Source organism: Arachis duranensis, chromosome 2, assembly GCF_000817695.3.
Source record: "Arachis duranensis cultivar V14167 chromosome 2, aradu.V14167.gnm2.J7QH, whole genome shotgun sequence".
NCBI classification, from domain to species: domain Eukaryota; kingdom Viridiplantae; phylum Streptophyta; class Magnoliopsida; order Fabales; family Fabaceae; genus Arachis; species Arachis duranensis.
The window spans coordinates 87,399,750-87,412,704 of NC_029773.3; the positions used below are offsets into that span (position 1 = coordinate 87,399,750).

Here is a 12,955-nt window from a genome sequence, read left to right on the forward strand (position 1 = left end):
GACTAATTAAAAATATAAAAACGCCCTTCACCTAAAATGCGAGACATTTAAGTTCTTCTATCCAAAATATATAAGGACAAATAGGTCCTTCAGAGGGACTTGAATATCTTTTCTGATCCCTAATCATTCGTTCAATGGACTTTCCACCCCCTAAGAAATCTAAAAACCCAAATCAGTCCCTATCTACTTTGAAATATGTACATTTTAGTCTCTATCAACTTTGAGTAAATGCCTTTCAAATATGTACGTTGATTTGATGTGTAGATTTTTTTTTTTGGTTTCCCACGGTATCCCCGTGCCCGGCAGGCCAAGGACTAATCCGCTGCGGTACTGAGCTCCATCTCCATTTAAGAGTTTGCCGCTGGCCAATGGGTTGCTGCATGCACAAGGCGGGATTCGAACCCCCGACACTTACTTAAGCGGACTAGTGAGCTAACCACTAGACCAACCCAACTTGGTTATTTGATGTGTAGATTACAAGTTGGTTCATGTAATTTTTTTTTTCAAATATCTTTTCTGAAACTCATTTTGCCCTGCTCAAATAACTCATTTGTGAGACAATTCATATAGTGAGAGCACAAGCAGCAATGATCTGTAATGGGTTATACTGATGTATGCATTCAAACCAAAGATTCCCTACTCGTTGCTGCTGAAGTTCACTGCCTATAGAACAGTCAAAATCCGGTGGCTGATACTGTTACCACCACCACCACCACCACCTTCAGCCACCAACACCCACTCATTCAATGGCCACATCAACTACCTTTCCTCCCAAGGTTACGACCACCAAATCCTCCTCACCTATGCCTCTATGCTCCATTCCCAAGTTCCTTCTGATCCCTTCACCTTCCCCGCCCTCCTCAAAGCATGTTCATCCCTCAACCTCTTTTCCCTTGGCCTCCTCCTCCACCAACGCATCGTTCTTCTTGGCTTCTCCCTTGATTCTTACATAGCTTCTTCTTTGATCACTTTCTATGTCAAATTCGGGTTCCCTGATGTTGCTCGCAAAGTGTTCGACTTTATGCCTCAGAGAAACGTTGTCCCTTGGACTACCATGATTGGCTGCTATTCCCATGGTGGCCGTGTTCTTGAGGCTTTTTCCTTATTTGGTGAGATGTGTTGCCAAGAAATTCAGCCCACTAGTGTTACATTGCTAAGCTTGCTATCTGGAATTTCAGAAATTGCTCAAGTGCAGTGTTTGCATGGCTGTGCGGTTTTGCATGGGTTTATGGTTGATATGACCTTGTCAAATTCTCTATTGAATGTGTATGGGAAATGTGGAAGCATAGAGGATTCTAGGAAGTTGTTTGATTACATGGAGCAAAGAGATTTAGTTTCTTGGAATTCGTTGATATCAGCCTATGTCCAGATTGGGGATCTGACTGAGGTTCTGCTGCTTTTTAAGACAATGAGGGTGGAAGGGTTAGCGCCTGATCGGCAGACTTTTGGGTCAGTGCTATCTGTGGTCGCATCAAGGGGGGAGTTGAAATTAGGAATGCTAGTTCATGGCCAGATTTTGAGAGGTGGTTTTCACTTGGATGCACATATTGAAACATCACTGATTGTGGCGTACTTGAAAGGTGGGAACGTTGACACTGCTTTCAGAATGTTTGAGAGGAGTTTGGATAGGGATGTAGTTTTGTGGACAGCCATGATATCAGGCCTTGTGCAGAATGATTCTGCTAATAAGGCAGTGTGTGTGTTCCGCCAAATGTTGAATCTCGGAGTGAAGGCATCTAGTGCTACTATGGCCAGTGTAATTACAGCATGTGGTCAACTTGGGTCTATTCATTTGGGGGCATCTGTTCATGGTTACATAATGAGGCAAGAATTGTCATTGGATAGTGCCGCTCAAAACTCTCTTGTTACCATGTATGCAAAGTGTGGTCACTTGGACCAGAGTTCAATTATATTTGATAGGATGCGCAAAAGGGATTTGGTTTCTTGGAACGCAATAGTTAGTGGATATGCACAAAATGGCTATGTATGTAAGGCATTGTTGCTTTTCAATGAAATGAGGAGTGATCATCAAAATCCTGATTCAATAACCATTGTCTCCCTCCTCCAAGGCTGCGCGTCAACTGGACAACTTCACTTGGGAAGATGGATACACAGCTATGTTGTAAGAAACATCCTTCAGTCGTGCATCTTAGTGGACACTTCTTTGGTAGACATGTACTGGAAATGTGGCGATTTGGATGCCGCCCAAAGGTGTTTCAACCGGATGCCATATCAGGACTTGGTGTCATGGAGTGCGATAATTGCAGGGTACGGCTATCATGGCAAAGGAGAAACTGCATTTAGGTTATACTCAGAGTTCCTGAAAACTGGGATTAAACCAAACCATGTGATTTTCTTGTCGGTTCTATCTTGTTGTAGTCATAATAAACTTGTAGACCAAGGATTGAGCATATACAAATCGATGAGTAGAGATTTTGGAATTGCACCCAATCTTGAACACCATGCTTGTGTGGTTGATCTCCTCAGTCGAGCAGGAAGGGTCGAGGAGGCGTATAACCTGTACCGAAAAGTATTCTTAGAGCCTCATCTAGATGTTTTAGGCATAATCCTTGATGCATGTCGAGCACATGGTAATAAGGAACTTGGTGATGCAATTGCCAATGACATTCTCATGCTGAGGCCTATGAATGCAGGGCATTATGTACAACTTGCACATTGCTATGCTTGGATAAACAAGTGGGAAGAAGTGGGTGAGGTATGGAATCATATGAGATCTCTTGGATTGAGGAAAATTCCTGGCTGGAGTTTCATTGACATATATGGGGACATAACTACATTTTTCACAGATCACAACTCACACCCCCAATTTCAAGAAATAGTGTTTACACTCAAAATTTTGAGGAAGCAAATGATCAAAATGGAGGAACGTTCATTGTGTATATAATACTAACATTGTCTAAAATGAACAAACGAAAGAGAAAGAAAGGATGAACAGGAGCAGCGGAGAGCGTTCATGGTGTTGATGTCGACAGTTGGATTCTGTCTCATTGGTTACATTGGCGGCAGACCACTCTATTGGCATCTCAACGAGTCCCTCTCTGCCGTCTCTTCTTGCCCCCCTTGCCACTGCGATTGCTCTTTTGAACCTCTTCTTTCTCTCCCTGATGGTACTTACCTCTTGTTTTTATGCCTTTCAAATATTGTTTCTTATGCAGTTATGCATGAATGGTGGTTGCTTAAGTGTTTGTTTTCTTATGCAGGATTGAATAACTCCATTTTAGGTCAGTTCTTCTCCCTCTATTACTACTACTTGTAGAAAAAGCTGCAGCTATCAGATAATAATGCCATACAAAGTCACTTATGCAATGTGATACACACCATGACCATAGCTAAACACACATGCAAATATAGCTGTTATTAATCACACTAAGTAGATACGTAATTATTGTTCACCTATTACACTAAGTAGATACGTAATTATTGTTCACCTATTCAACTTTCTCTTGAATCAATGACTTTTTCTTCAATTGATTTCTGCTTCAAAGATAGAATTATGAACTACTAATACACTGTCACCCCCATCACTCACTGTGGAACTGACATGAGCTTTTGAGAATAACGCTTCTCCAATACCGAAAATATAAAAAGAAAAATGCTTCTCTTTATACTGTAATTATCACTTTATGTAACTGATAACTGTACTACACGTGATAGATACGTAATTAGCTAAACACAAATAAAATATGGTCCTATTAGATTGTTACATCCAAATTAACTGATTCAGCCACAGCTACCTAGGAATATGTTGTTACTAGGGCCTTCAAAATCCTTGTGTGGTGTATGCTATTCTGTGTATACCAATCCCATTTGAGGTACCAAGTATATGTGAAAGTAGGTCAGTGATTGAGCAGAATTTTGCAGACTATGATAATTGATAGAACTATTGACAAAAAGAAATAAAATCTCTGCACAAGTAGTTCTCAATTATCCACCAATTATGCAGCTAAATCTATGCACAGGTATAATATAAGGTATCAGAAGATAACCTTCATTTCCTTTTATCCTTTGAGGGCTAGCATTTACATAGCTGAAAGTAATAGGATGCCAGCCTTTATTCTCCATCTTTGTTGTAGACTGGATCCACAGGCTATTGGTCAACGTTCTACGTTCAAGTTGACCTTCAAGACCATGCATCTACAAAGAAAACACAGGGAAGAAGAAAGAACATCAGTGCAAATCATGTATTTCACTTTAATGGGGGGAAAAAAGTAGAAAACCTTGACCACAAATAGCAAAGCTAAATAGTGATGGAAGAATCTTAGTATCTTACTGCAAGCAGTGTCTGATCATAGTGTTCATCTGGAATACAGTTGTACTGCTTCTGAAGTTTCTGCACTTATGCCAAAACCATAGTTAACGATCATTTATATTGATAGGAAAAAGAAAGGGAAAAAAAGAACAAAAAACAAAACCCTATAATATGAGTACTCAAATCACGACAATGTTATCAGTATAAAAAAAACTAGAAGCACAGTATGCTCCATAGTTTGATCAAGTCCACAGAGGTCACTGATTTTTACAAGGATCTTTTAACACATTAAACAAATAAGTAAAAACATAAAATCCCACAAAAAAATGTCAATCGTGTATTAATTCTGACACATGAATCAAATGGTTTGTATATGGGGCTTTTGCAAATATTAGGTTATTTGAGCGTTTGAGAAAAAAGTATACAGGAACCATATCATAGATATTCTACAGCTGTTCCAGGGTTGTGAAAGTAACTCATCTAGGGTTGTGAAAGTAACTCATCTGACTATATTCTGTGATCAAATACCAAATTAAAGGGGGGAAAGAGAGACAATGGGGTGAAATTTAAAATAATAACTTCGGCCTGCAATTATTTGATATAATTAGAATAGAAGTATGCCTTTATAGTATAGAGTATTGAACTCAGTTTAAAAGAAGCAAAGAATATTATGTTTACCAACAGTTGTATTTCTAAATTCGGGCCTGCTACACATACAAGCTTACAAGTTGGCCCAGTCCAAATACAACTCACGCGCATGAAGAGGCATTACACGGAGCGTCACATTCACGCGCTCAAAACTCAAACGGTTACGTATCCTACGAGTAATGGGAGACTCTTCTACTTCTTCCACTTCTCAAAACGATTCGAAAACAAGGCAACGCTTCCATTTTCGAGCGAAAATCGAAGTTCAAAACATACAAGTCGTCGCTAACCTTCGAAACCTCCATCAAAACACCATCAAACTCTCCATCAACAATCTGAAGAGAAAACAAAGCAACAATACTCAAGGTAAGTTCATTACGAACTAGGTTTTACTTTTCTTCTACGTCGTTGTTCTAGGGTTTACTGTTATTCTTGCTTCTTTGTTACACTGTTCTTCTACGTTGTTGTTCTAAGTTCTCCTGTTATTCTTGTTGTTCTAGATCTTCTGGTAATGATTTTTGGGGGTATATTCCGTATATTGGGGGGTGTATACTGCTTGACATTGTAATGTTGCTTGATATTGAAGCATGTTTGAGTGATATTTGACTGATATATATATGGATGTATCTGAATCATATCTATGGGTGTATCTTACTGTTATTAATGGGTGTATCTTACTGTTATTAATGGGTATATCTGACTCATATATATGGGTGTATCTTACTGTTATCAATGGGTGTATCTTACTCATATATATGGGTGTATCTTACTGATATCTTTGGGTGTATTTTTCGTTTCAGAGAAAATGGCAACAAGAAACCAAACAAAAGACCTTAAGTGTGTCACACATCTTCTAAGTGATAAGTTCAGAAACATGACCGAGGAGAAGAAGGCGATTGTGAGGGATCTAGGATTTGGTGGGTTGATGCACATCCCACCACTAAGGGTGGATCACCAACTGTTAAGGGAGCTGGCAAACAACTTCAAACTTGGGGAGAACAGACTGAAGACAGGATATGGTACTTTCCAAATAACACCAAAAACAACAGGTCATGCGCTTGGCATCAACGCAACACGTAACTAGCTCAAAATTACAGGTGTATATTAAGTTGATGCTGGGTGTATTTAAGTTGATGCTTGGGTGTATTTGAACCGACTTTGATACTTTGTTGTCTTCCTTTTTCTAGGAGATCTATTTCCTGAGAAAGTTGAGTATAAGAAACTTTCTAATGATGACAAAATAATTTTTAGAAGATTCCAGGGTAAGACCCTCAAAAGTCTTACCGATGAAATGATGGAAATCGGCGTTGGCAACGAAGAGGAACGCCTGATGTTCAAGAGGATATTCATCCTCTATATACAGATGGCGTTCCTTTTGCCAACGACGATAAACAAAATATCGCCTGTGCACCTGGCCCCAATTTTTAAGATGGACGGCATATCGGAGAGAAACTGGGGCGGGCATGTTTTGACCTTCATGGTCAAGGGCATCACAGACTACAAGGAGAAAAAGAAGAAGGCAATTGATGGCTGCCTCTTCGCCCTGATGATAATTTACTTTCATCTTTCAAAAAACAAAGGCAAGAAGAGGGCTGAAAGACCACCAAAGTCCTGGATTGCCAACTGGACTAAGGAGCAGTTGGTGGAAAGAATGACTGCAGAAAGGGAAGAAATTTTGGTAAGTAAACATAATATGTTGGTTGTATTTTATTTACCTGAATGCTGCTAGATAAAATATCTGATGTTTTAGGGGATTGTGAAGATGGCGGAGACAAGAGAAAAAATGAAAAAAAAGAAAAAAAGAAAAAAAATAAGAAATAAAAAAAAAACAAAAAAAGGAAGGCGAGATCAACATCGTCTTCTGAGACAAAAGCAACTACTGACAGTGACACTTCTACCTCTGAGTCTGAGACTCAAGAAGACTCAGAAGATTCAAGAAGAAAACACCCCAGCAAAAAGGGGAAAAAGTATATACCATACTTGGGTGTAGTTTCTTTTTCGAGTTGGGTGTATTTTGTTGATCACGTTGGGTGTATGTAGTTTATTAAGCTGGGTGTGTCTCGTTTGCTGCGTTGGGTGTATATTGTATATTCAGTTGGGTGTATCTTGTGCATTCATTTGGGTGTATTTTTAGTATGTTCTAAATAATGATTGTTTGTCTTCCAGAATGGACTCCAGAAAAAGAAAGAAGAGTCAATAGGAGTCAGATTCTGATTCAGAATCTGAATCTGAATCAAGTGATGAGTAATGCCCTGAAATTATTACTCCTTTCTTTTGGCTTCATTATAAAGATTTCGTGTATTAACTGAAATGTCTATTATTAACTTATAGGAGCGAAGAATCATCACCGGTGGAGAAGGAAAAGAAAAAGAAAAAGATAAAAACAACACCAAAAAAGTAAGCACTTCTTTGGATAATATTCTGTGATAAAATTAATTTTTTATTTCTGATTGGTACTCTTTTTTTTCCACCCAGAACACAACCAAAAAAGAAAAAATTTGTTATGGAGGATTCACCTCCTGAAGAAGATCAATACTTTGATGGGTACAGTACCTCGTAAGCTATATTACCGTCTATCATCGTAATTATTTTTGTTAAAATCTTGTTTTATGAATGTAGTGAGAGATATGAAATATCAAGTGAAGAACTAGATGAATTGCTAAGGGAAAACGTTGATAAATCTGCTGCAGAGGGGTATGTCTTGTTGGGCTGTCTATTTCAGATTTTGGTGTGTTTTCTTTCCTAATAATTTTTTCTTGTTTCGCAGGGAGAACTAAGTTGACCTGCGATCGACAGAAGGTCGCTATGTCTCCTCTGAAACGTAAGAAGCTTTATTTAATAAAATCTTGTTATCATGGTTTGGGTGTATTTTGTGGAACCATTTGGGTGTATTTTGCTGATTAAGTTGGGTGTATGTTGTTTATTAAGTTGGGATATTTTGTTTGTTGTCTTGGGTGTATATTGTCCATTCAGTTCGTTGTATCTTGTTCATTCATTTGGGTGTATTTAATACCTGTCTCTTATTTTGTCTGAATAACATGAAATCTGTTTAGAATACCGGCTGTGAACTTGGGAAGTGATGATCCTTCCTCTCAAGGACGCACAGAACAGAGTAGTGTATACCAGCCGTCAGAGAGCATGTAATTTCTCTTTCAAATAACCGTTACTTTTGTTCTTCTATTACCTTCTACTTCTAATTCTGTATATATTTTTTTTAGAAAAAAAAGTCCTTTATTATTTTATTCAAGAAAAAAAGGCAGGAAAAAAAAACAAAAACTGCAAGTATGTAAATTCCCAAAAAACAAAGCCTGTCTTCTTTTTGAGTTGTTCGGGTGTATTTATTGACTTTCTTTGGGTGTATTTTAGGTTGAGTCCGGTTGATTCGAATATGATGGTTGTGAGGGAACAGACACCGTCGGATGCGCTTGCAATGTGAGTTTTTCAAGAATATTTCAACCTTATAACCTTATTATTTTCAAAGGCATTGTTAACTTTTCATTTTTCTTCTTGTTTAGAGTCCCGATTCAAATTTTTGTGCCGCCATCCCAAACAACCACTGTGCCAGAACTTCAAGAAACACCTGAGTCAGATTTTGAACCAACCCCTCTGCCTCAGATAGAAGGAACTACAGAAACGTAAGAAATAGTATTGGGTGTATATTGGGTTAAAGTTTGGGTGTATAGTTGGTAACAGTTTGGGTGTATATTGTTCCTGATTTGTTTTTTTACGCCATGATTAATTTTTTATAACTGTGCAGCACTCCTGAACCCCCCCAACAACTTCAAGAAACCACACCCACGCTTCCCCCAACTCCAACTAAAATGTAAGTTCATCAAACTAAAATCAATCTTTTCTTATCATCCGTATATTCTTATTCTTATAATACGTTATACATGATGACGCAGTCATCCAGCCGCAAAAGACGTTGCTGCCCTTATGATGATGGCACGGACAGCATCCTATGTTCTTAAAACAGATCCAGTGCCATCATTCAGCCTTGGCTTGACTGATTCAAGCCAGGAGGGGGCGTCAACGCAGGAGATAGAAAGCGCAAAATCTCCAGAAACTGCAAATTTGCTGGAACAATTAGACAATTTGGTCCAAAAATTAGCAAGCAGTGCGGCGAAGGGAAAAAACGAAAGTCCACAAATTCAAAGGGAGACTGGGGGAGAAAGTTCTGGGAAGTTTGAAACTCTTGAGGGAATAAATCAGATTACGGATGATATGAAACAAAAGTGCTACATCTGGGGGACGCGACTGAAGACAGACGCCGGTGGCAATACTAACGAGTATGAGCACATGTGCACTCTGATTGCCCAACATAAATACATTTTGATTAGAATGCACATTGCATCCCTCCAGGCAGAAAGTTATATAGAATCTGAGGTAATATTAGAATAACATTAATGTTTTTACACCAAAGTCAACTGCAATGTTTATTAATGTAAAATTGATTTCGGCATATATTTCTAGATTGTATCTGCCATCTGTCTGATCCTCAACCAGAAAAATGAAAAAAAGTTTCAAGAACAAATATACTGTCTCCCCCCCGATATTGTGGTAAGTGTTACTTCTACAAACTTTGGGTGTATTTTCTGTATTGACTTGGGTGTATTTTTTACGTTAGATTGCGTGTAAGTTGTGTAGTCATTTGGGTGTATTTAAAGTATTCACTTGGGTGTATTTTCAGTATTTCATTTCTTGTTTCGCAATTGTTGTAGAACATGGCCCTTTCGGATCACCCAAACGGGGAATTCATATCACCGAAAACAAATAAAGAATTCAAGGTGGAAAACTACCCGAGTTTTAGTCCCTTCAAAGATGCAAAAAAATTAACTTCGCATCCATATGTAAGTTTTCATTTGCTAAATTTGTTAGTATCCTTCTTTACTTATATGCGAAATAAAATAACACACTGTTGAAATGTGGCAATCTTTCAGATTTTTGCACCAGTTTGCTACTCGGGCCATTGGTGGTTATGGCTAATAGATACATCGAAGCGGAGATGTCATATACTTGACCCGCTACATAAAAAAGCTCCAAGCGAAGAGAGAAAGCAGCTTGATAAATTCACTGTAAGTTGCCTCTGTCTTCATTACTTTAATAGATAGGTCTATTTCGTTAGTTGTGTTGGGTGTATATTGTCCATTCAGTTGGGTGTATCTTGTGCATTCAATCGGGTGTATTACTGATTTGTTTTGGTATTTAAGGGATATGTATTTTCAAAATTGATAACATATGCCGGCGGGGAACCTCTGAAGAAAGGCGAGAAGGAGAAGGAAATTAAAACATCATATGTTAAAATATCAGGCCAAAAAATAAGGTATAAATTTGTGACTCTGAACATTAAACTTTCGTAAATGAGATTTGTAATTTATTTTCTTCGTTTTCAGCTATGACTGCGCTATCTACGTAATGAAGTGGCTTGAGTTAATTGAGCTGGAAAACATTAAAAAGGGGAAGTATGAATAGGATAATTGGCCATAGGTAACTGTCTTTAGAACTATATAACTCTATACTACTTTACTGAATTAATATTGTTGTTTAAACAGAATATACTTTTTAATTGTAGGAGGAGGTGGACCACTATAGAGTGGAGTATGCTTCGCGGATACTATTGAGTGAGATGAATAAAGAAAGAGATCAGGCAATTAGAGAGAGTAATGCTATAAGGCTGTCGAAGCCATCCTCTGTGTTATTGAGTCCGTTTTGTCAGATAAATTCTACTGATATAGAAACTGCGTAATCCAACTGTTGGGTAGTTTGTAAATTGAACAAATGTTGTAAATATTTGCCATTTATCAACAACTTCTATTCCATGTATATTTTTTTCCATAGTTAAATTATCTGTGCTGTTAAACTGTCTGAGCTGTATTCAAAAGCTGTATTACAGGTGGTAAAATATGAAGGAAAAAATCAAGGCATATATAAACGCAGATTATAAACTGTTACACCCAACGCAAGTCTAATAATACACCCAAGATTGCATAAAATATACACCCAAACTGTCTGTGCTGTATTCAAAATGTATAAATTACATGTACTAAAATATGAAGAAAAACATCAAATCAAATATACACCCATAACCTGCGAATTTTTACAGCTTTTGTTCTATATGTATCTATATATGTATCTATATGTAAATTGTGAATGAACAAAAATACACCCAAAAGAACATTGCTTTTACACCCATATTCTCTAAAACTATACACCCAAAGAGTTATGCCCTGCTGCTGGTACCCTGAACTGATAATTCATAACGTGTCCTTGATATTGGCTGGAATTTGAATGCACCGCTGATGCAGCATCAAACAGGTTTATCTGAATATAACACTCACACATTAGCTAAACTATTAACGACAAAAATAAACTCAATCGCCACAAATTTAAAGAACATTACTTTTACCTCGCTTAAAACTTTCGTCTTCTTCTCTTTGTGGTATTTGCAATCTGTTTGTCCAACTTTGAACCTAGCCTATTTTTTGGACGTCCTCTTGTTCGAATCCTTGGCGGGCTTTGAAGCTCATTAACGGATTCCAAGTTGGCGTCTTCGTGGGATAAAGAAGATATCCCCTTCCTTTTGGCTTTTAATGATTCCATCTCGGCCATGACGTTATCGTACGCACGGTGCAGAATTGCAGTCAGCTCCTCCGATTCGGATGCAAATTCGCAAATATTTTGCGAACGAAAAACCAATTGGTCGAACCTCTTGCTTCTTGGCTCCATCAGTGGCTCATCGTGGCTGCTCTTGATGTGTGTGTGTCGCCTCTTTACCTTCTTGCTCCATCGTTCCAGTATATATCTAGGTGACACTTGGCTTACTTGTTCGAAGCTTAACACGCTTAGTGCGTGACGGCACAGTATCCCTCTTGACTCGAATAATAAGCATTGGCATTTTACCTCGGCTGCAACCGAGTCGTAAGTAACCACGAACTTGTTGAATATTGAGCTGGAAACTTGTTCTCCGACTTCGTATACTGAATAGCCTAGAGCGGAATTCTTTAATCTGGTGATGCAATTCGCCTTTCCTCTGAATTGCGCTTGGACTTTCCTAAACTTTGCATGAGTGTACGCATCTTGAAACTGAGCTTCAATGGAGGATTTGGTTGCACACGGTATGACCATATGAAAATCTGCAGCATCTGATTCTCTCTCTGCTTGCTCCCTGCTTCCGAGGCAATTATTGTATTGTTTGACGAACTGAATAAGCGAGCTGTTCCGGGTTATATACTTGTTAAAAAATGAATGCATGCTCTCGCTCCTCTGTGTGCTTCTCATCCCTGCCCAGAAGTGGTGATCCAGATAGATAGGAACCCATATGTGACGGTCTTCGTACAGATCTGCATAATACACCCAAACACAGACTATAAATACACCCGAGGGAACATGCAATTTACACCTCTGCTGCAGATTTTAAAAAGACATTACCTGAAAGCCACTTGTTGTCTGCAAGACCAAAATTCAGCAGAAAATCATTCCAATTCCTATCGAATGAGTCTTTGCTATGAGAGTTCCAAACAACTTCGCTCATTTCTTGTTCAATATCGGCATGTCCCTTATACCCGTTTAATTTGCTTGGAATCTTCTTCATGATGTGCCAAATACACCAACGGTGAACTGTTGTTGGCATACAGGCCTCTAAAGCCCTTTTCATTGATGCGCACTGATCGGTGAGAAACCCTTTCAGAGCGTTTCCTCCCATGCAACGAAGCCAGCATTGAAATAACCATTTGAATGATTCAATTTCTTCGTTCTTCATCAAAGAGCATCTGAGAAGTGTTGACTGACCGTGGTGATTCACCCCGACAAAAGAACCACAGACCAAATTATACCTGAAACAAATTACCATAGTCCAGAATGCAAAATCATTAGGTACAACCCAAAAAATGCTTCGTATACACCCAATGAAACAGCCAATATACACCTCTGCTGCGGATTCGTAAAAATAAATTAATTTAGCATCATAAACAGGGGCAGTTTTTTACCTGTTTGTATTGTAGGTGGTGTCGAATGAAATGACGTCTCCGAAATACTCAAAGA

At 38.5% G+C, this 12,955-nt stretch overlaps 1 protein-coding gene and 1 long non-coding RNA gene across 2 annotated transcripts; one reads left to right on the forward strand and one right to left on the reverse strand.

Moving 5' to 3' along the window:
- The first annotated feature begins 505 nt into the window (after positions 1–505).
- On the forward strand, positions 506–3,394 carry LOC107475577 (pentatricopeptide repeat-containing protein At4g04370). The gene is made up of 2 exons (XM_016095241.3): positions 506–3,128; positions 3,222–3,394. Exon 1 carries the CDS (start codon positions 611–613, stop codon positions 2,903–2,905), a length of 2,295 nt encoding a protein of 764 aa, XP_015950727.1. The 5' UTR covers positions 506–610; the 3' UTR covers positions 2,906–3,128; positions 3,222–3,394.
- Positions 3,395–3,577: 183 nt separating this feature from the next.
- LOC110278033 (uncharacterized) lies at positions 3,578–4,811 on the reverse strand. The gene is made up of 3 exons (XR_008005997.1): positions 4,292–4,811; positions 4,008–4,155; positions 3,578–3,809 (listed from the first exon to the last, which is right to left on the reverse strand). It is a non-coding gene; the product is annotated as an uncharacterized LOC110278033 (long non-coding RNA).
- Positions 4,812–12,955: the final 8,144 nt, after the last annotated feature.